The following is a 25,544-nucleotide window of genomic DNA, read 5'->3' on the forward strand; positions in this document are numbered from 1 at the left end:
GAATCACTCTCAAAAAGATAACCCACCCACAGGGAAGGAAGCAAGGTGCACAATAATCCTTGAGGCAATGAAATGTTATGATAAGATGCCATGAGGGATCTTAGGGACAAAATTAGGGTCTTACAGATGCCCCTATTTAAGGTCATTCTAGCCGGAGAAGTGAAGTTAAGAAATCTTCATCTCGACGCGGTAGAATGGGCTTAAATAACAGTAATGAGACAAATTTTGGTCCCTAAGAGACCTCATGATGCAAATGTATGCATGAAAAACAAAACTCTGTGGGGAATATGGGTCCACAAAGAAAAAGACGATCCATCGGAGTAATATACTCACTAGGAACAAAGACTCTAACAGGACTCTCATGGGGATAAGAAAGATAAAAATAATGCGTGAGCAGGACACGACTTTGAATTAGGGAAAAACTGACACTGGGTGAACAAGACACGACTGGACTAGAGACCTCACTGGGGAGAAAAAGAATTCCAAAGGAAGACACATCCAGTGGAAAGACTCAAGCTGACTCAAACTATCCACAAAGGATACTTCGGATGAAAATCCGGACTCGGACTAGGGAAAATTCACACAGAATCTCCCTGCCGAGGAAAACTGCGTATATTGGGGAAAACGCCAATACAACACAAAGGGTAAAATCACAACGGAAACTCCACTGGGGAAGGTCTAACAAAGAGACTCCTGGAGAAAATCTGCAAGATGAGGTGTTACCGGCTACTGGGTAACAAACTCAAAGAAACATGTGATCTAAACACCAGTTACTGGGTGAAAGAACAACAAGCTCAGGAAGAATGAATATCTAAGACCGGTATAAGGGTGAGAGATATCAATCAACCAAACATCTGAGAAAGACCTGAAAAAGGTACATCAACTCAGGAAAATCTGACTCCACAGGGGACCAAGGTCATAATAGGGAGCAGAAAGGAAGGAACACCAGGGATACCGACTACTGGGTATATAATAGGTGACCGACCAAGGCGTGAATTGGTATATATGCCAAGACACTCATCATCCGAAAGGAGGGCTTGAAAAAGCAAATCGACTTACAGGATGGACATTCGACTCCGCAACGGGAAAACGAATCTTACTCAGCTTGGGGAAAAAAACCCAAAGAGCGTATGAGATATAATATCCATTACCGTCAGAACGTGAATAGTATACTCGCATGAGATATATTATCTATTACCGTCAGAACGTAGATAACATACTCGAAAAGGAAGAGACACCAGAGATACCGGTTACTGGGTATATAATAGGTGACCTACCGAAAACGTGAATTGGTATATATGCCAAAACACTCATCATCCGAAAGAGAGCTAAACGCAAACTTATCAAAGGATGGATATTCAATTATATAAAGAAATATGAATCTTACTCTGCTGGAAAAAACAACAAAGGATTCCAACCAGAGAGCGACTGAGATATATTATTCATTACCGTCAGAACGTGAATAATACACTCGAAAAGAAAGAACAAAGAATATCCGATTCCACAAGGGGACACGAATATTACTCGACTAGGGAAACACAACAGGCTTCGACCGAAGAGTGCATGAGATATATTATCTATTACCGTCAGAACGTAGATAACATACTCGCATGGAAGATTATCCACAACCGGTTATTGGGTTAATAAAGGATAAATCAACCGAAAAGAAAGGCATCAAGATACCACAACTAGGTATATAAAGATGACCGATCAAAGGAGGCAACAATCATTACCAAGCAAAAAGGGTAAATGAAAGAGAACTCACCGGGGATACATTGATAAACCTCAATGATCCAGGGAACAAATCACTGGCATACAGTGAAAGGACCCGCTGAGGATAAAATTGCTAGCATCCGGCAATTATCCACAAGGAAAGATCTACTGGGGGTACAATTGCTAGCATACGACAATTACCCAGGAGAAAGAGGGAATATCAACATCGAATACTGGATGGAGATAACCACAAAGAGTAACCATCATCGGTTAGGATGAACAACAAGGTCAACTCTGCAAAAGGGAGAAATTAGGATTTACAACTACCGAATACGGGGTAGAAGACCAAAAATCTGGCTGAGGATAAAATTGCTAGCATACGGCAATTATCCACAAGCAAGCACAGACTCCGCTAGGGAGACAACAGCAACATAGGATTTACAACTACCGAAAACTAGGTAGAAGACCACAAGATCCACCATCAACCAGAATGAACCACAAAGGTTACCTCTGTTAGGGGATAAAAGTAGGGTTTATAACTACCGAATACTGGGTAGAAAACCAACAACGCTCGCGTGGGAATGAAAGAATCACAATTCCGCACGGGGAAACAAAATAGGGTTTATAACAAATCACCAACTGATAGAGAGCAAGAAAAATAGGATTTACGACTACCGGGAATATCGGGTAGAAGACCATCAACTCTTGCTGAAGAATAAAAGGTATATAACCACAAATTCCACCAAGAAGAAAGGGAACATAGGACTTACAACTACCGGTTACTGGGTAGAGGCCCAAACTCCGCTGGGGATAAAAAGAATTATTGCCGGTTACTGGGCAGTTCATTCATTTATTCCACAGGGAAGTACAAAAGACAGCTGACAAATGCCAATTCAGGATCAAACCGAAAGGTAAACTGAATCAAGACTCGTCCTAATGAGGATATAACTCAGTAGGAAGGTCCATCCCAATATATGTGTTGGGAGGAAACGAAAGAAACCGTCATCCACGAGGATATATCTCAGTGGGGAACTGCAGAAGGAAAGACAGACACTTTCTGCTTATGGGGCTGACTCTATATTGAGATATTAGACACCCGACATCTGCTTGGGGATATCTACTAGAGAGATCTATATCACCATTAGCAGGAGACAACAAACAAAAGATATATGGCAAAAAAATGCAACATGAATATCTGAATCTTGAAAGTATGCATGAATATGCGTGATTTATGTTTGATGAATGCTGATAAAACTGACATATCTAACACCAACAACCCAGGAACCAAAGGCCCTGTACTACACTTCCGGAGGAAAATCCAAGGAAAGCCAATCTGCTGGAGATCTAACTGCTAAAAGCAAAGATCTGCAGGGAAGCAAAAGATCGGAGATATCAAAGAAATCACAAAATCTCTGAGTGATGGATCATCAATCATCCCAACTGGGGAACAAAAGTTCACAACAGGCAGAAACTGCCACCAAAACAAGTCTGTTGGGGAAAAGGAGAAATCCCGAGATTTCTGCAGGGGGATCCTCAGTATCGACTGGGAAACAAGAGTTCACTGCACAAGCAAGAAACGCTGAAGAGAACGGAACACACAAGTAGATTCTGCCACAAGCCACTCTACTGGGAATACTGCCAGCCACTCCATTGGGGATAAACCCACTGAGGGAAAAATAGATCACACAAGTAGATTCTGCCACAAGCCACTCTACTGGGGATCAAAAGCATCAGGAAATCAACCAAATTTATGGATGATAGACCACCAACCCAAATAGGGAACAAGAGTTTACAACAGGCAACAACTGCTACAAAAGCAACTCTGTTGAGGAAACCACTCTGTTGGAGATACTGCAGGGAAATCACGAAACTTCCGCAGGGAAACAAATCACGAACACAATCCACCGTACCACAAATTTACTGGCGAATTAGCTGAGGAAGAGAAGGAGAGCTGGTGATCAACCACCAAATGCTGAACCTTCCAAGAGGAAACTAACAAACTGCTGAGGATGAAATAATCACTGCTCTGCTGAAGGGATAAGAGGTGAAAACCTCAACAAGCACTCTGATGGAGAAAGATAGCATAAATGAAGTACATCAAGCCAATAACTCCGCTGGCGACTATACTGAGGAAACAGACGAAGTACCGGGATGTCAGCCCACCGATTGCTGAATCCTCCAAAAGGAAAGCAACCATGCTGGGGAGAGAATATTGTTGGAGAGGATTGCTGAAGTTCCCAACAAACACTCTGCTCTGGGGAACAAAATCCCAACAGAAGCTCTGCTTAGGGAACAACCCTAACAACTATCTGGAGAAAGAGGATACAACCAATGCCAGGAATATGAACAAATGTCTTACCCTGTTGGCAATCATGCCACCCTTGGGAGAGCACTGAGAAATTCTTAAGTATCTTTTCATCATTATGAATATTCACTTTGTTTAAAACAAAATTTGAAAAATTTATTGTTTAAAACAATGACATTTTATCAATTAAAACATGCAAAACATTTGTTGAATTGAAACAAATAAGAGTGCAAATAATTGGATAAAAGCTCAAATTGATTTGATGGAATGGTAGTCTGCGAATGGCAAGACTCCATAGATCTGTACAAATTTGAAATCGGTGATATATGTTGGAAGAGGGCTACATTGAACATAATGATCCTTTCTCTACCAATTTGAATTTCGATGTATTCGAAGCTTCAGTCAACGACGAATCAAGAATCTCTGACGAACAGACGGCTGCGGAACATAAGGTCTTGTCAGGATGCAGTTACTTGCCAAATCCCTAATTTTTGCCTAGATTGCCCCAGGGTGGGGTACTCAATCTAGCGGGATACAACTATTCTTTTTTCCAATGTCTCTAACTTTTGCCTAGATAGCCCTTTCGGGTTTTCCACAGAGACGCTCATTTTTGCCTAAGCCGCCCTTTCGGGTTTTCAACTTAGCGAGCTATTCTGTTTTTTCTTTTATATACCTTTTTTTAGGCAAAGTATTTCTTGACTGCATCTGAATTCACAGGACGAGTGAAATCCTCCCCATCCATTGTTGTAAGCATCCAAGCTCCGCCTGAAAAGGCTCTCTTAACAACATATGGACCTTCATAGTTTGGAGTCCACTTGCCCCTGGAATCGGGCGCGAAAGACAAGACTTTCTTGAGCACGAGGTCACCTTCTCGGAACACACGAGGCTTGACCTTCTTATCGAATGCTTTCTTCATTCTCTGCTGATATAACTGACCATGGCACATGGCAGTCAACCGCTTCTCTTCAATCAAATTCAGCTGGTCGTAACGACTCTGAATCCATTCAGCATCAATCAACTTGGCTTCCATCAAGACTCTCATCGATGGGATCTCCACCTCTACTGGGAGAACAGCCTCCATGCCGTAAACAAGAGAGAAAGGGGTTGCCCCTGTTGAAGTGCGGACAGATGTACGATAACCATGCAAAGCAAATGGCAACATCTCATGCCAATCTTTGTACGTAACTGTCATCTTCTGGATAATCTTCTTGATATTCCTATTAGCAACTTCAACAGCCCCATTCATCTTCCATCATCTTATTATTCAGATTAGATCCATTATCAGTAATGATCTTATCTGGCACACCATAACGGCAAATCAACTGATTCTTAATAAACTTCACGACCACCTGCCTGGTCACATTCGCATACGAAGCGGCTTCAACCCATTTGGTGAAGTAATCAATTGCTACGAGAATAAACCTGTGTCCATTGGACGCCTTCGGTTCAATCATGCCAATCATGTCAATTCCCCACATAGAGAAAGGCGATGGTGATGAAATCACATTCAGAAGTGTCGGAGGAATATGAATCTTATCCGCATAAATTTGACACTTGTGGCATTTCTTCACATATTTGCAGCAGTCAGACTCCATTGTCAGCCAATAGTAGCCTGATCTCAGCATCTTTCTAGCCATGGCATGTCCATTGGAGTGAGTACCAAATGAACCCTCATGGACCTCAGTCATCAACAGGTTTGCTTCGTGTCTATCCACGCATCTGAGCAAAACCATGTCAAAATTTCTCTTATAGTGCACTTCACCACTGAGGTAGAAACTGCCTGACAACCTTCTCAAAGTTTTCCTGTCTTTCACAAATGCCCCAGGCGGGTAGACCTGGTTCTGGAGGAAATTCTTGATATCAAAATACCAAGGCTTGTCATCATTCACTTCTTCAACTGGAAATATGTGAGCTGGTCTACCCAAGCGCATCACGGTGATATTGGGAACTTCATTCCAATACTTGACTACAATCATTGAAGCAAGCGTAGCAAGCGCATCTGCCATCCGATTATCCTCTCGAGGAATATGATGAAAGTCAACTTCAGTAAAGAACGTTGAAATCCTCCTCGCATAATCTCTATACGGAATGAGACCAGGCTGATTCGTCTCCCATTCCCCCTTGATCTGATTGACAACCAAGGCCGAATCACCATACACATCAAGATGCTTGATTCTCAAATCAATACATTCTTCCAGTCCCATAATACAGGCCTCATACTCAGCCATATTATTCGTGCATTTGAAAGTTAGCCTTGCTGTAAACGGAATATGTGTGCCATGAGGAGTAATGATTACTGCCCCAATACCATTTCCGTACTGATTTACAGCGCCATCAAACACCATCGTCCATCTGGAACCAGGTTCTGGACCTTCATCAAATGTAGGCTCATCACAATCTTTCATTTTCAAATACAGAATCTCCTCGTCTGGGAAGTCGTACTGAACAGACTGATGATCTTCAATCGGATGGTGCGCTAAATGGTCAGCCAAGATACTACCTTTGATAGCTTTTTGAGCTCGATACTCGATATCATACTCAGATAACAACATCTTCCAACGGGCAATCCTCCCAGTTAAAGCAGGCTTCTCAAAAATATACTTGATTGGATCCATTCTGGATATCAACCAAGTTGTATGATTTATCATGTACTGGCGTAAACGCTTAGCAGCCCAAGCCAAAGCACAACACGTCTTCTCTAGCATAGAGTATCGAGACTCACAATCAGTAAACTTCTTACTGAGGTAGTAGATAGCAGATTCTTTCTTCCCTGATTCGTCTTGTTGACCGAGTACACAACCCATCGAGTCTTCAAGAACAGTCAAATACATGATCAGAGGTCTTCCTTCTACAGGCGGAGACAAGATCGGAGGTTCAGACAGATACTCTTTGATGCTGTCGAAAGCCTTCTGGCAATCCTCGGTCCAATCATGAGATTGATCTTTCCGGAGGAGCTTGAATATCGGCGCACATGCGGCAGTCATGTGGGATATAAATATGGAAATATAGTTCAAGCGGCCAAGAAAACCTCGGACTTGCTTTTCAGTTATGGGCGCAGGCATCTCTTGTATTGCTTTGACCTTTGCAGGATCAACCTCAATACCTCTCTCGCTGACAACAAAACCCAACAACTTGCCGGAACGGACTCCAAATGTACATTTGTTCGGATTCAGACGAAGCTTGTACTTCCTCAGATGCTGGAAAAGCTTCAACAAATGCTCAACATGTTCAACTTCCATTCGGGACTTAGCAATCATATCATCAACATAGACCTCTATCTCCTTGTGCATCATATCATGAAACAAGGTAGTCATAGCACGTTGATACGTGGCTCCGGCGTTCTTCAAACCGAAGGGCATCACTCGATAACAGAATGTTCCCCAAGGTGTGATGAATGTTGTCTTCTCCATATCCTCGGGTGCCATCTTGATTTGATTATACCCGGAAAATCCGTCCATAAAGGAAAAGACTTTGAATTTAGCTGTATTGTCTACCAACATATCAATGTGTGGTAGAGGGAAATCATCTTTCGGACTAGTTTTATTCAAATCTCTGTAATCAACACACATACGGACTTTTCCGTCTTTCTTAGGCACTGGCACAATATTGGCCACCCATAGAGGATATGTAGAAGTCACCAGAAACCCCGCATCAATTTGCTTCTGAACTTCCTCTTTGATCTTCATTGCCATATCTGGATGAGTTCTTCTGAGCTTCTGCTTCACATGCACGCACTCAGGCTTCAAAGGAAGGAAATGTTGCACAATATCTGTATCTAGACCTGGCATGTCTTCATACGACCAAGCGAAGATATCAGAATATTCCCGCAGCAAACTGATCAACCCCTTCTTGACAGACTCTTCAAGAAGTGCCCCAATCTTCACCATACAAACACAATCTTCAGACCCCAAGTTGACTGTTTCCAGATCTTCGAGATGCGGCTGAATGATCTTCTTCTCGTGCTCAAGGAGACGGGAAATCTCATCAGGAATCCCTTCAACATCATCTTCCTCTGCCTCAAATACAGGGAATTCAAAATTGGGAGATGGCGTTGGATCATTATGTTCAATGGGTTTTAGAATCAACCTGCATAATGATTTTGGATAATAAAAACTTTAGAATTTAGACGAACAAATCATTATGCAGATGAAATGATTGCTTTTATTCTTGTTTTTTTTGGTTTTTTGTGATCACCGATTTCATGCAAAAGCAAAAAGTGAAAACAAATGGAAAAACAAATGTTTAACAATGCATTAATTGAATGAAAATATCATTGTATATATGATGCCGACAATGTCATCACTTCTCCTTTTGGCATGGGAGAAGGGTTTTTGAACAAAGTGAACAAATTACGCTGACTTATGAATGACCGTAGGAACATCCACAGCGACCCAATTGTGGCAGATCCCGCCAGGGATAACGAAGTTGCTCAAATCCTCTGCATCCTCTTCCAGGATAGCAGCAACTTCCTCATCTTGATCAGCATGGATGAAACCTCCACTCTTGAACAGCCCTTTCTCATTGAATGCCCCAGAAGAATAGCCAATGCCAGCCCGGGACTTATTATCTTCAAGCTCAATCATCTTCCCTAAACCAGCAACTGCACCACATTCAATGGCCAGTTTCGCATCACGATAGGAAGTAAATGAAGGAGATTTCTTCTCAATCGGCTCAGCTATAGACAAAGCTTGGAAAGGCGTTCCAACTTCATCCTCAACATCAATATATGAGAAAGAAGACAAGTGGCTAACCAGGAGAGCCTTTTCTCCCCCTACCACAACCAGTTTCTTATTCTTGACGAATTTCAGCTTCTGGTGTAGGGTGGATGTCACGGCGCCAGCCTCGTGAATCCATGGTCTACCAAGGAGACAACTATAAGATGGGTGGATATCCATAACCTGAAAGGTAACTTGGAAATAACTTGGGCCAATCTTGATTGGGAGATCAACTTCCCCAATCACGGTCTTACGCGACCCATCGAAAGCTTTCACAACAACACCACTTTGCCTCATGGGAGGCCCCTGATATGACAGTCTCGAAAGAGTGGTCTTCGGCAATACATTCAAAGATGACCCAGTGTCCACCAGCATGTTGGACATGGCGTCGGTCTTGCAATTCATAGAAATATGTAAAGCCATGTTGTGGTCTCTTCCCTCCTCAGGGAGATCAGCGTCACAGAAACTCAAAGTGTTGCAAGCAGTAATGTTTGCAACTATACTATCAAACTGTTCAATTGTGACGTCGTGATCAACATAAGCCACGTCCAACACTTTCTGCAGAGCCTCCCTATGGGGTTCTGAATTCAGAAGCAAAGATAGCACGGAGATCTTGGACGGCGTTTGTAGAAGTTGGTCTACAACATTGTACTCACCCTTCTTGATGAGCCTCAGCATCTCATCACAGTCTTCATTCACAATGCCACTCGGGCCAACAGAATAAGCAGGAGTCTTTTGTACAGAGGAGGGTTTGGCAACAGGTGCCGGATTCGGAACATTCACCGTAGTCCCAACCGGACGAACATCAGAATCAGCCTTAGCCTGAGGCTTTGGCGCTGAAAATACACGACCACTATGGGTCAATCCGCTTACATCAGCTATACTCACAACAGAGGATGAAGGCAAAGGCACTTCTTTCCTATCTTCCACAGCAACTGGATTATAGTAGAAGGGAATAGCTCTATCTAAAGTATAAGGCACAAGGCCTGCAGGCTTGATCACCAAAGAAGGAGAAACCTTCGGCTTGCTACCATCATAACGGATGACAACAGGCTCAAGAATCTTGAACACAGGAGAAATCACATTTACTTCTGGTTCGTCTTCATCAACATTTCTGTTTTGAAGAATTTCAATGGTACCATCATCTAGCAGCTCTTGAATCTCTCTGCGCACTTGGCGACAACCCAGACGATTGACAGAGCAGATACGGCATTTGTCATGGTCGTGTTCCATATGACTGTAATCACACAGCAGACGATGCAACTCAACCAATGACTGTCGAATATGGCTTACATATTTGACCTTATATTTGCCAGGGCAACCCTGGACCATGTTAATCGACTTCCCATGCTCGGGCAATGGGTTCTTCGTAACATTGGGGCCTGAGTCCTCAAAGCTCAGAATGCCGCATCTCATAAGGTCTTGAACCTTAGTCTTCAACGGATAGCAGTTTTCTATATTGTGACCCGGAGCACCGGAATGATAAACACAATGCTGGTCGGGCTTGTACCGCCACTGCGGGTTAGCAGGCACGGCCGGAGGATCCCTCGGGGTAATCAGTTTCCGCTCTATTAAAGAGGGATATAGCTCAGCGTATGACATAGGAATAGGATCGAAAGTGATCTTCTTCCTATCATAATTCAAATTATCTTTATTACTGTTGCCACGAGGCTGGTAAGCCTGTTGCTGTGGACGATGCTGTTGTTGATACTGAGGTTGTTGCTGATTATGTTGATGTTGCTGATGCTGATAATTGTCTTTGAAGACAGGTGCTACACTAGCCACCTGGTGTTGACTGCTGGCATGACGCACAGGCTTCCTCTTGGCAGAGGGTCTTCTGGGTTTAGCATGGGATTGCACAGCATGTGCCTCCCCATCTTTCTTCTTAAACGCCCCGTATTGTTTAGAAGAGCCTTCATCCTTAGATAACCGTCCTTCCCGGACTCCTTCCTCCAATCGCATCCCCATGTTCACCATCTCGGTGAAATCAGAGGGAGCACTAGCGACCATCCGCTCATAATAAAATGAACTAAGAGTTTTCAAAAAGATCTTAGTCATCTCCTTCTCTTCCAGCGGAGGAGTAATCTGAGCTGCCAGCTCTCGCCACCTCTGGGCATACTCTTTAAATGTCTCTTTGTCCTTCTGGGACATGGCCCTGAGCTGATCCCGGTCAGGAGCCATATCCACATTATATTTATATTGCTTGACGAAGGCTTCGCCAAGATCGTTGAAGGAACGAATGTTTGCGCTATCAAGGCTCATATACCAACGAAGAGCTGCACCATACAAACTATCCTGGAAATAATGAATCATCAACTGATCATTATCTGTTTAAGTAGACATTTTCCTGGCATACATAACCAGGTCACTGAGCGGGCAGGTGTTCCCCTTATACTTCTCAAAGTTTGGGACTTTGAACTTGACAGGTATTTTGACACCGGGAACCAAACACAGTTCAGCAGCAGACTTGCCGAACAAATCTTTCCCTCGGAGGGTCTTCAATTCCTTGCGGAGTTCAAGAAATTGGTCATTCATAGCTTCCATCTTTTCATTAACATCTGGGCCCTCAGACGGCTCAGAATCATAGATGGTGTCGTCTACCCTGGGAATGGTATGCACGACAGGAGGAGGCATTGCAAGGACCAGGCTAGATGCCGGCATAGAAGAAAATGTAGGAGCTGGAATATCAGGCATAAAACCTGGAGGCATACCCCAAGGAAACCCGGCTGGCATGGCATTCGGCATGAAATGGGCACTAGCAGCTGGCACAGTCGAGGAGACAACCTCTGATATAACAGTCCTCTAGGGAGGAGTTGCAGGCGGTGGAGACGGTTGATTCTGAGCAGCTAAGAACTGCTCCATCAGAGCACTCAATCTGGCAACCTCTTCTTTCAGTTCACGGTTCTCTTGTTCAAGTTGATCCATCACTCTTGCAGAATTAGCTCGGGTGTAGTACCAATGAGTCAGCTTGTCTTCAAAATAAATGAAGAGCACAGAGTTAGGCCACAGACAAGAAGACCAGAACAACCTACTTATGCAAGATGATGCATGCAATGCTCGTGCATATGCTTTGTTTTTATTTCAAGGAACTTTTAGGGTTCTATTTGCAAATTTTGAAATTTTAAACATTTAATCGCATATGGAAAAATATCTCATCAAATATATTTGAGACAAAGAAGTACAGCATTGTTGATTATTACAAGGGAAAAGGAAAATAAACATCCTTTGGATCCCTAGAAGCTCGAGATGCTGGAAGACGAGATGCACAAAGTTTCTTGATCTCTCTCATATGCCGCTTCCATATCCGCTTTCTCCTTAGCAAGTTGATCATACTTCCTCTTCCAGAATTTGGAAGACTGAGGAAGTAGAGAAGTCCTGGTATCATTCGGATCATCTATCACCTGGTGCTCGAGGAATTCAATCAGAGCGTCCTTTTCCTTAAGCTGTTGGAGCAACTCTTCTCTTTCACGGATCTAGGCACGTGAAAGGTCTTCTTCTCTTAACTCCTCTACACCTTGGTTAGGGAGGGTTAAAGGCCCGGCCACAACCAACGGTGTAGGTCTCGAATAATCATATGGCATAAGATACTCAGAAGCTCTCTGTCTGACCCAAGAAGTATACGACTCCAAAGCAATGCAGTTCTTCGGACCCAACTCGTTTCTACCCTTCTTGTGAATCTTGCGCCAAGCGTGGACCATCCTGGCTTTCAGACCTTGGGGATCTTTACCCTCCTGAAAGAACACACCTTCTAACAGAATGTTATGAGGTTTATCCTTTAGGGGGAACCCAAGATGATGACGTGCTAAGATAGGGTTGTAGTTGATCCCACCACATGTACCAAGAAGAGGCACATTAGGGAATTCACCACAATAATCAATAATCTGAACTGTATCATACACGCGATCATACCAAGAGATATCGTCATTAGTGAGAGACATAAGCCTCGTAGACCACCGTAGACATCCCTTGTTCTCCTTGAAAGCAACCGTCTGCGGTAAGTGAGAAATAAACCACTTATACAACAGAGGCAAACAGCACACAATAACTCCTCCACCCTTTGCATTCCTTAGATGCAAAGAAAAATAGGTATCACCCAACAGAGTAGGAACGGGATTAAGAACAGAAAAGATCCTAATGGCGTTCACATCCACAAATTTGTCGATGTTGGGGAATAATACCAAACCATAGATGAGAAGCACGCATATGGCCTCAAAGGCATCCTCACTCATGGCCTTCCCATAAACGGTAGCTTTAGCGATGAGGAAATCAGAAGGAAGACCCTGAATTCCACCTTTGGTAGTCATATGCGCCTCAATCAGGGATTCATCTATGTGCAACAAGTCTGCAACCTCTCGAGAGGTCGGAATACTCTCCAAGCCACTGAACGGCACCTGATCCAGAATGGGAATACCCACGAGATGAGCATACTCCTCAAGCGTAGGCAACAACTGAAAGTCCGGAAAAGAGAAGCAGTGATACAGAGGATCATAAAACTGCGCCAAAGTACTCATCAACCCTTCATCAACTTGAGTAGTCAACAGAGGCAGAAGCTTCCCATAACGAGCTTTGAAACCCAAGGGATCTAATACATAAGATGTCTAATTCCTTAACTCTTTCAGATCGAGCTGTCGAAAGCTGTACTTCTTTGTATGCCTTTTTGGTCTTTCCATGTCTGAAAATTTTGCAAATAACCCTTTAAGTTCCTTGAAAATTTTCTGATTTTTCTGATGACATGAATGCAGATGAATGCATGAATGTATGAATGCAGCAATCACACTCAAGGATCAAGCAAAGCACACCAGACAAAGGTCATGGGAAAGCTCATAGCATCCTTAATATCAATCATCCATTTTGGTGGATTATGGTTTTCACCTTATCGACACCCAAGTTCCATTGATATTAACGATACATGAACCGGCTCAATCATCCTAAATATCAATCATCCATTTTGGTGGATTATGGTTTACACCTTATCGACACCCAAGTTCCATTGATATTAAGGATGTCTGAACGACTCAACCATGAATCACGGGTTTGTTGCGAGTCACGAGCATGGAGTCTCGGTTAAGAACCACCCAACGGGAGTGTACTATGGTTAAACCTGCCGAACATGTTCTACCAGAGGTTCCCATAGTCATCATCCCATCTTTCGAATATTATCGGAGGAACGAATACTCGTATTCCAAAAATATTCTCAAGAGAGACTCTTATGAGTGTAGTATCGCGTAACAATCGCATCAGATGTTACATCTGAACGACCTCCGCACTACGTCCTAAAAATAGGCCAAGATGGGCTTGGTAAACTAAGGTCCTTGGCTTCTAAGGCCCATGATTGAAAGAATAATGCCTAACCACAAATAACTTATGTGACATTATTAGTCCAACATGACCTCCACCAAGTGAATGGACTCGCAAGTCAACTTGTTAAGGAATACTCCACACAAGTCGACAAGACTATGCCATTCTCCTATCCTAAGGTGCACTCGAGTTCGGGTATAGAACTCATCTCACAGAGACCACCAAGCCCACAAGCAATTGTATATCAAGAAATTCAAACATTACAATCAATACAGTAATCCCAAATTGTACAAAAATATGTCATATAACAAATAAACAACATCATACAACAAGGGTGGAAAGTAGGCAAAACCACCAAGGAGTTGTCCCCAGCAGAGTCGCCACTTTTCTGTAGCGGTGTATTCGTCACTTTATGATTTATTGACTAAATCAAAAGCAAAGCATACAAAGAATCGAGTCGCCACCGCACTTTTATTTATCCAAAGGAATGGCTAAAAAGTGAACAAAAGCCTAAGAAGTTTTACACATAGAAAACTAATGAAAAGATCAGAGATCTGGGTAAGGGGTTAATTACGCAATGGGAAGGTGTTAGGCACCCAAAACGTCCTAGGTACTCCTAGGGAGCCCTTTTCACACTTGTTGTACGAAATGTTATTTGTTTATGAAATATTTATTGTGCAAACATGGATTGAAGGGATGAGAAAAGAATATACAAGTTATTATTTTTGTGTTTGAACGGATGAACCCGTTGCCTACGTACCTTTCCATGGAAGGTAAGGATCAAAACGCCGTAGTTCGGCTAAAAGATTTCCAAAAGTATGAGTGGATTCATTCTAAAACACAAAAGCCCTAAGGTCTTTCGTTATCCACGGGAGAAAACTCAACCTTATACAAACAACAAGTCCACCATGTGAGAAAAGCTTCAACTTGCTAATGAGGGGTTAACCCTATAATAAGCAAGGAAGTCTTACAATTCAATCACTAAGGACAAAAGGTGAGATTAACATCAACCAACTAGGATAAATCAAACCTATGGCTAATGTATGAAAACTTATCAAGAATGGACAAAGCCACAAAACAATTGAATGAGTGAAATTAACCAATTAGGATTATTCACAAAAGTGGTCAAAGTATGATTAGAATTCAATTCAAAAGAAGTATTATGAAAATGAAGTTTGGAAAATCAAAGACCTAAGGCCTAGGTTTATAATTTGAAAAGAAATGAAGATGTTTGCACAATAGTTTTCAGGTTTTGGATTAACATGCAAATGGAGGTTTAAAGAAACAAAAATCTGGGAGGGTGAGGGAGTAAAACTTCTTAGATGTTCACCTCTTGAGATCATATGTAGATGATTCAAGTGATTCCTTTGGAATAGGCAACAATGCAATAAGCAAGTAACAGATGGACAAAGTAAACGGATACCGGATGCCAATCAATGGGCTTATTCCAATCTCACAAAACAAAATGGATACCGGATGCTAATCAATGAACTTATACCAATCTCCTAAAGCAAAGAGAAACATGGATACCAGATGCCAATAAATGGACTTATACTAGCCTCCCAAAACAAAATGAAACATGGATACCAGATGCCAATCAATGGACTTATACTAGTCTCCCAAAACAAAATGAAACAATGGATACCAGATTCCAATCAATGGACTTATACTAGTCTCCTACCATATCATAGGATACAACTGCCAATCAATGGTCTTATGCTTGCCTCCTCCATGGACAAAACCAGATGCTATAAAGCAATGTTTATGAAATGATATACAACTGATGATGATAAATGCACCAATGCACACTCAAGCAGATATGCACAGATGAATCAAGTAAACAACAAACAAGTCAATTAGCACACACTATATACAATCAATTAGGCTCAAACAAGGTTAGGCTTTACAGCCAACTGGAATGGGGTATTTTGAGCTCTTAACCCTAACATTGAGAGTTAGGGTGAAGCAGATGAAAAGGAGATGAGGGGTGTGCCTCATAGCTCTTATCCCTGGTCAGGGAGAGCTTTGATCAATGGAAGGTGTGGGAGTTCAGAAAGTTGGAACTCTTCTCCACAAATAGACTCTATAAGATCTTGGGTTATTATTCACCATGCATCAACACATGGTGTGAGCAAGGTGAATGACACACTGAGTAGTAGGAGATGGATTACACATCTCTTTTATCTACCAATTGCCTCATAAGAGGATTTTCCTGCTTGGCACAAAAATTAAACAATCACAAGCATTGCCTCTTAAGGAGGACTTCAGACAGGTGCCTACCAATAACAGTAGGTCTTCCAGACTACATGAAGATTAGAGATTATACCTAAGTGGTTAAGCAACCAAGCAAAGCAAAGTTCACAATGAACTTAAAGCAACTTAAGTACCTGTGGAAACATCAAACAAATCAGTACAATACTCAGACAAACATACAACAGTCAATAAGCAACAGACAATTCCAATGTACAAAATGTGTAAGCCAAAAGTCAAACTCAAATGAGTTAACATCAACCTACAAAACACACAAAGGTTAGTAATCAAAGGCAAACAACAATACTCAAGTGATGGAGCATCATCAATTATGCAACTTGGATGTTCAACCTGAAATCAAAGCTCAAACATAAGCTACAAACCACTAGGTCAAAGCCTAGGGTCAAAGATGGAGAAAAAATTCAAAACAGGAGCTGAAATTTAACATGAATCAATTTCAAACACATCTTGAAACATTCCAAAAGGTCTCACATCAATATCATTAACCAAAAGCATTTCATGATCAAAAGAAATTCAAGGCAAGTTTAAAGCTCAAATGTGATTAACCAGAATGAAAAATCTCAATTAAATCAAAAATGATTCAAATAATTCCAACAAAATTCATGCTCATTCACCACATCCATAACATGCATCATACAAAAAATCAGGACAATTGGAGATCATTTGGCATATCAACCACATCATATAAGTTGAACATCAAAAGGTGTGACACAAATTGTCACACCAACTTAGCACAATCATAAAACAGAAATGGAAATTTATAAAAATACCAAATCAACACCAAAATGTCAAGCAATGAGTCTAGTTATAGCATGCAAAATTTCACATTCATTGGATAAGAATCAAGCATTTCACAAAGGTATAAGCATGGCAAGGTCAAATAAGCATACATGTTCAAACATTCTAGCACAAAAATTATCCAGCCAAGCACAATTTGTAAAATCATGATGATAAAAAACTAGAGAGAATAAGGATCATAGTGCAAAAAACCTGGTAATATTTGGATCAATATTCAAATTGTTATGAATTTTTAAAGTTGGAGAAAATTAAAAAACACATGTGAAGCATATAAGGAATAATGGAGGGAAAGTGGAAAATAATGAGAAGCATTTGAAAATATGTTGCAGCGGGGAATCGAAGCACAGGCGAATTCAAATGTGGCGCGCTCAATCAAACGACGTCGTATCATCATCAAGCCCTAAAACACGCGCATGCATGGCATTTAAAAAATCCGCAGGTAATCCTTATGAACTCCCAGCTAAATCCGTAGGAAAACTGGAAAATGTATGAATCTTCATGCGCTGAAGATGAAGATCATGAAGATCTTCATCTGGATTTTCCAGAAAAATCCAAAGTGTCCAGAAATCAAAATTGAGCATAGCATCATGTAGGTCTTTCATCATACAACAATAATCCACAAACATTTCATGCAAAAACAATCAAACACGCACGGATCGAAGAAGACAAGATTCAACATCAAAAAATTCAATCAATCGTATCTCACTCAAAACAACACCAATTTGCACGATTCAAAGCTCAGAATGATCAGCATACTTAGATCTACAACATCATGGCAAGGAAATTCAAGAATGAGAGATGCGAATTGTAACCTCTTGAAGTGCAGATCCTTTGAATCGTGTTATCCAGGCCTCGTGATGCTCCAAAAGTCTTCTATGATACTTGTATAGATGATTGAATGAGAGATTGAAGCTCAATTGCTCTTGAATCCAACAGAATTTGACATTGCCATTAATGCTCCAAGCTTTGAGTATGAATAAAAAAGGCACGATTTGCTTTGGTTCCACGTCCAAACTTGCTCAAGAACACTTCAGAAGCATGAATCAACCAAGAGAAAGTGATTGTGTGTGAAGAAATTGCAAGAAAGTTTGAGAGAATTTTTTTTGTGATTTTGGATCTAGATCTGAAAAATGAATCCCCCTCTCTGAAAACAGTTAGGTTTTAGTTTATATATGCAATGCTAATCCTGTTTAAATTATGCTTAAGCCAAAGCTAAGTGTAATTAACCAAAAATGAGGTGTATGTGCAAATTGGCCTTTCACCCTTATGCATGGAGTGCATGCGTGATCAGTACACGAAATTCTTTTGATTTCACTTAAAATCCAATTTTGGAGCAAATGGTAATAGCAAAATGTTCAAACAATGCACCAAATTTGAATTTTAAAAATTCCCTCCAAAAAACCAATGAATTACCAAATGATCATGTGATGACAATTTATGTAATGTGATGCATGATTTAGAAATTAGAGGTCAAAAGGAGAATTTTGCAAGAAGAGCCACTCATTTTGGAGCTTTGGTTGAGAAGTTATGTCCATTTGAAGTCTCATGCATACTTTGCCATGTTTTGATCATATCTCCTTAGCCACACATGAGAAATTGATGATCTTGGACTTTTTGGAAAGGGGAGAGAAAGATATACAACTTTCATGTTCAACAAAATTTCATTTGAAGCTTTCTTGATGATGTAATATGAAGTTGAAGTTGGGTTAAAACCTTTCCATTTTTGGCAAATTCAAATTATAGGTTACTTTCTATTATGGGAAAGTTTTGACCTGACTTTAAATTCTTCAATGTTGATGTTTGAAATGTCAAATGAGACTTGTTTGAACATGAATGAAGTATTTCTAATCACTTCCCACCTCCAAATCCATAGTTGACTTTGCAGTTAACTTTCTAGGTCTTCAATTGACTGGGAAATGTTCTGATGAGATTCAAGCCTCTACCACTTGAGAGTTTGCTTCAAAATAACATCATAGCTCATATGAACTCTTGTGAATGATTGTGGGGCCCAAATCTCAAGAATGACCACCATCTATTGCTCAATGAATGCCTTTGATTGCTTTGACCTGTTATTGCTTCATCTGCAAGACAAAGGTTAGATGACATATTTTTGTACCTTTGGTTAGTGATAAAAAGAAAAGCAATGACATAAAAATGCAAGGAATGCTTGGTGATCAAGAATCACTCTCAAAAAGATAACCCACCCACAGGGAAGGAAGCAAGGTGCACAATGATCCTTGAGGCAATGAAATGTTATGATATGATGCCATGAGGGATCTTAGGGACACATTTGGGGTCTTACAGCAGGGTGTTCAAGATCAGAAAGGGCCGAGTACCTTCACCAGCGCTGGGCTAATGAATCATGGTGACGTCTTTGCAGCCAGTAGTGAAGACGGTGACAATGATTGTGATTTGAACAACTGGGTTCGACCGTGTGCTCCAGGGGAGTCGATCAACAATTGGATAGCTGAAGAAGTGGTCCAAGTTACTCTTCAAACAGAGTAATTTTCTTTTGTTTTTCATTTTGCACAAAACCCTACGTTCTGCCCAAGGCGTAGTGGTTCATTGTAGGGCCTCATCATGTTTTTCAATGATATCATTAATAAAGGACGTTTTGCAAACAATTTTGTGATCCCTGTCTTTTTGTTTTGTTTTTATTTTTTCAAAAAACAATAAAAATGGCAATGTTTTTTGTTTTTGTGACTTTCTTGAACTCTTTTTCTAAAATAAAGCATTTAAACATGCAGAATTGATCTTACGGACTCCACTATAAACAGTTCTGTTATGGCTCAGTATGATTTCAATAATCCCATCTACCAAGTTGAAGAGGAGAGTGAGGAAGATTGTGAACTCGCTAAAGAACTGGTCAGATTATTGAAGCAAGAGGAAAGGGTCATCCAACCTCATCAGGAGGAGTTGGAGATTATTAACCTGGGTACTGAGGACGCCAGAAGAGAGATCAAGATCGGGGCTGCTTTGAAGGAAGATGTCAAGAGAGGGCTGATTGAAATATTGAGAGAATATATGGAGATATTCGCCTGGTCGTATCAAGATATGCCTGGGTTGGACACAGATATTGTGGTGCATAGGCTACCTCTCAGAGAAGATTGTCCTTCGGTGAAGCAGAAGCTTCGTAGAACTAGTCCTGATATGGCTGTTAAGATCAAGGAAGAGGTTCAGAAGCAATTGGATGCGGGATTTCTGGCAGTGACCAACTATCCCCCGTGGGTGGCCAACATCGTTCCCGTGCCGAAGAAGGATGGCAAAGTCAGGATGTGTGTCGATTACCGGGATCTAAACAGAGCAAGTCCAAAAGATGATTTCCCATTACCTCACATTGATGTATTGGTTGATAACACGGCTCAATCTTCGGTTTTCTCTTTCATGGATGGATTTTCTGGCTATAATCAGATTAAGATGGCGCCAGAAGACATGGAAAAGACGACATTCATTACACCTTTGGGCACGTTCTGCTATAAGGTGATGCCATTTGGGCTGAAGAATGTCGGTGCTACCTATCAGAGGGCTATGACGACTCTCTTTCATGACATGATGCACAAAGAAATTCAAGTGTACGTGGATGATATGATTGCGAAGTCGCAGACAGAAGAGGAGCACCTGGTAAACTTGCAGAAGTTGTTTGAAAGACTGAGAAAGTTCAAACTGAGGCTGAATCCGAACAAGTGTACGTTTGGGGTGAGATCCGGTAAGCTGTTAGGTTTCATTGTCAGTGAGAAAGGGATTGAGGTTGATCCAGCAAAAGTCAAAGCTATACAAAAATGCCTGAACCAAAAACTGAAAAGCAGGTTCGTGGGTTTTTAGGGAGATTGAACTACATTGCACGGTTTGTATCTCACCTAACTGCCACGTGTGAACCAATTTTCAAATTGCTAAGGAAAAATCAAGCAATCAGGTGGAATGATGACTGTCAGAAAGCTTTTGATAAGATAAAAGAGTATTTACAGAAACCTCCAATCCTTATACCTCAAGTTCCTGGGAGGCCTCTGATAATGTACCTGTCAGTGACTGAAAGTTCGATGGGGTATGTATTGGGAAAGCATGACGAGTCTGGTCGAAAAGAGCATGCCATATACTACCTTAGCAAAAAGTTTACCGACTGTGAAATAAGATATTCACAGCTCGAGAAAAATTGTTGTGCTTTGGCCTGGGCTGCTCGCCGACTAAGACAGTATATGTTGAACCATACTACCTTATTGATTTCTAAGATGGATCCAGTGAAGTACATCTTTGAGAAGCCGACTCTCACCGGATGTGTTGCTCGTTGGCAGATGATTTTAACAGAATATGATATCCAATATACGTTGCAGAAGGCCATCAAAGGTAGTATTCTATCAAACTACCTTGCCGAGCAACCGATTGATGATTATCAGCCGATGGTGTTTGAATTCCCTGATGAAGACATCATGTATCTGAAGATGAAAGATTATGAAGAGCCTCTTGTCGAGGAAGGACCGGATCCTGATGACAAGTGGACGTTGATGTTTGATGGGGCTATGAATGTGAATGGCAACGGTGTTGGGGCAGTACTAATTAATCCCAAAGGTGCTCACATACCTTTTTCTGCCAGACTGACTTTTGACGTAACCAACAACGAGGCTGAGTATGAAGCTTGTATCATGGGGATCGAAGAAGCCATCGATCTAAGGATCAAAACTCTAGACATTTATGGAGATTCCGCTCTAGTGATTAACCAGGTCAATGGAGATTGGAATACTCACCAGCCGCATCTGATTCCTTACAAAGATTATACTATAAGGATCCTGACTTTCTTCAAGAAGGTGAAATTGTATCATGTCCCCCGAGATGAAAATCAGATGGCTGATGCCTTGGCTACTGTGTCTTCTATGATCAAGGTTCATTGGTGGAATCATGTGCCACATGTTGCGGTGAATCGACTCGAGAGGCCTGCGTATGTGTTTGCAGCCGAGTCTGTTGTTGATGAGAAGCCGTGGTACTATGATATCAAGAATTTCCTCAAGAGCCAGGAGTATCCTGAAGGTGCGTCGAAGAATGACAAGAAAACCCTGAGAAGGCTAGCTGGAAGCTTTTATTTGAATCAAGATGATGTGTTGTACAAGAGGAACTTCGACATGGTTCTGCTCAGATGCGTGGATAGACACGAAGCAGACATGTTGATGCAAGAAGTGCATGAAGGATCTTTTGGTACCCATGCTGGTGGTCATGCAATGTCCAAGAAATTGTTGAGAGCCGGTTATTATTGGATGACTATGGAATCCGATTGTTTCAAGTACGCTCGGAAGTGCCATAAATGTCAGATCTATGCTGATAAGGTGCATGTACCACCAAGCCCTCTGAATGTCATGAATTCTCCTTGTCCGTTCGTGATGTGGGGTATTGATATGATTGGGAAGATTGAGCCTACTGCTTCTAATGGGCATCGCTTCATCCTGGTTGCGATTGATTACTTCACCAAATGGGTGGAAGCAGCTTCCTATGCCAATGTTACCAAACAAGTGGTTGCCCGGTTTATTAAGAAGGAAATCATCTGTCGTTATGGGGTTCCTGAGAGAATCATCACTGGCAATGGCTCGAATCTCAATAACAAGATGATGAAGGAGCTTTGTAAAGATTTCAAGATTGCACATCACAATTCTTCTCCTTACAGACCGAAGATGAATGGTGCTGTAGAGGCGGCGAACAAGAATATCAAGAAGATTATGCAGAAGATGGTCGTAACGTACAAGGATTGGCATGAGATGCTGCCTTTCGCTTTGCATGGATACCGTACCTCAGTACGTACGTCGACCGGGGCAACCCCTTACTCCCTTGTGTATGGTATGGAAGCAGTCCTACCTGTTGAAGTAGAGATTCCTTCTCTGAGAGTCCTGTTGGATGTCAAGCTTGATGAAGCTGAATGGATCCGAACAAGGTTTAATGAGTTGAGCCTTATCGAAGAGAGACGGTTAGCAGCTGTATGCCATGGGCAGTTGTATCAGAGAAGGATGAAGAAAGCCTTTGATCAGAAAGTGCATCCTCGAAGCTATCAGACTGGTGATTTGGTTTTGAAGAGGATCCTTCCTCCAGGTACAGATAAGAGGGGCAAGTGGACTCCGAATTATGAAGGTCCATATGTTGTTAAAAAGGTCTTCTCTGGTGGAGCCTTGATGCTTACAACTATGGATGGTGAAGATTTTCCGTCCCCTGTTAACTCAGATGTAGTCAAAAAATACTTCGCATAAATTGACCCGCTGGACGAAAAGAATAAAATAGTCCAGGCAAAAAAGGGCATCCCAACGAACCGAAAAAAGAGAAAAAGGTTCTGGCAAAAGTTAGGGATAAAGAATAAAAAGAATATGTACACCCGGTAAGTCGAAAACCCGCAAGGGCGGCTTAGGCAAAAATGGGTATCCCGGTGGATTGAAAACCCGAAAGGACGATTCAGGCAAAAGAGGGATTAAGGCGAAGGCTACAGTCTGAGTTATTTGTACTTCTTCGTGCTTCAGGGTCTACCATCTCGAAGGATATGACCGGTCCAATCATTCTTCTCAGAAAGCAAGGAATTTGGGGGAAATTGATGATCTGTGAGTCATAACAGAATTGGGAAATAGTGGATGTCGTGTTCACATTGCCAATAGGATAGTTTATTTCCTTTTGTGCGCAATTACCTCTTCCTAGGAATTGCTTCCCGATGTATTTGTCGATTCAGGCCCGTTTTCAATCAATAAAAGACGTTATTCAGATAAATTTCTCTCTTGTTTTTTATTTTTACTGTTTTGTTTGCAAAAACGTCCGAATTTTTGATAAACATTGCATATAAAAAACATGAAGGCTAGACAATAACGTGCAGAAGGATAAAACATTTGAAAATCATTTTGAATGTTGATAACACTTGGGTGTATCTTGTCCATGCAATCCCCTGGGGCATGTATGTCTCGCTGTTTTGCAGGTTATTGCCATTGGTTCCTGGCTGAAACAGATAAGCCACGGTTTGTTCAAAGAAATTTCAGCACTGTCCAGTAGTGTGAGAGGTTAGATTGTCTGAAGCAAGTTCAGGACTTGTCTCCCCCTAGCATAGTCCAGATCAGGGATTCCTCAGCAGGGTTGAGGATGTTTCCCCAGCAGGCTCGGAAGTGGCTGTTTCCCCAAGCAAGTCTGAAATCTGTTAGATTTGTTCTTCCCCAGCAGTCGGGTAGCAGGTTCAAAGGCCATTCTATCCCCAGCTAGTCTGAAAGCTGTTGATCCCCACTGAATCTGAAGTTTGTTGTATCCCCAACGGAGGTATCAGTGAGTAGTTTGTTCCTCAGCAGTCGGGTGTAATCCTCAGCATAGTCGTGAATGCATTTCCCCAGCAGGGTTGTGATTGTCTCCCCCAGCAATTTTGAAGTGGGTGGTCTTCCCAGCGGAGGTTCGTATTGGTTGTTTCCCCCAGCGGAGTCCCCAAGTGGATCGTGTTCGGTGAAAATTATCCCCAGTAGAGTTTCTCCTGCTCATGGATTGGTAGGTATCCCCAGTAGAGATGAGCATTGGTTGTTTCCCCTGGCGGAGTCCCCAAGCGGATTGGATTCAGTGAAGTTGTCCCTGGTGGGATTTGTCCTTTCTCCAGCAACAATGTTATTCGCCAGCACGGTTGAGAAGTTGGTGTGTTCCCCTGACAGAGTATCCCCAGTTAAGTTATTTCCTCTGCCGTCCCCAGAGTATCAGATCAGATAAGCACCCCCAGCAGTGCGTCTCCTCACAGAGTTGGAGAATCCAATCAGAATTGTGTGCTCAGCGGAGCAATCACTTGCTCCCCGGCAGGTTTTTTCTTCATTTGCATTTTGCATGTAGTAAACATTGCATCCTCAAATAGCGTAGCATTTCCATTCAATATGGAGCATTACGCCATAGAAAAATTCAAACATATGCATTCATGTGTTAAACCTGATTGGACCATATCCCCGGCAGAGGCGGATCATTGTTCAACAGCTGTACGACACATTTGCTACAGTTGCTCTTAAAAGACAGCATTCAGGGTTGGTAATCTCCCAGAGAGGTTTATTTCCTCACCCACCCGTGGCAGAAAAGTTTGATTCTCCTCAGTGAGATCCCCGACAAGTGTTTAGCCTTGTCTTGACATATGTAGATGTCATCCTTGTGATACCGGTAAATGTCATGTCAGCACCCGCGTGTGTTCGTCACAACCCCTTTCTCCCAGTCATCCGTTGATGTCTGGTCACCTCTCGGTTGGTTTCGTTAAACGTCGAGTTTTTCCCATTCATCCATTGATGTCTGGTCACCTCTCCGTTGGTTTCGGTAAACGTCGAGTTTTTCCCATTCATTCGTTGATGTCTGGTCACTTCTCTGTTGGTTTCGGTAAACGTTGAGTTTTTCCCATTCGTCCGTTGACGTTTGGTTGTATCTTTCTCTCATTCATCCGTTGATGTCTGGTCACCTCTCCGTTGGTGTTGATAAACGTCGAGCTT

General features: G+C 41.9%; 1 protein-coding gene across 1 annotated transcript in view; it reads left to right on the plus strand.

Annotated features, from left to right (window-relative positions):
- The window catches only part of LOC127096028 (uncharacterized), a 47,304-nt gene extending 23,189 nt beyond the window's left edge, over window positions 1-24,115 (plus strand). Inside the window, exon 12 of the mRNA XM_051034655.1 lies at window positions 24,059-24,115. Within this exon, the coding sequence (XP_050890612.1) occupies window positions 24,059-24,115 (57 nt within the window). The remainder of the gene's footprint in view (window positions 1-24,058) is intronic.
- Window positions 24,116-25,544: the final 1,429 nt, after the last annotated feature.

This window comes from Lathyrus oleraceus, chromosome 6, assembly GCF_024323335.1.
Source record: "Lathyrus oleraceus cultivar Zhongwan6 chromosome 6, CAAS_Psat_ZW6_1.0, whole genome shotgun sequence".
NCBI lineage: Eukaryota > Viridiplantae > Streptophyta > Magnoliopsida > Fabales > Fabaceae > Lathyrus > Lathyrus oleraceus.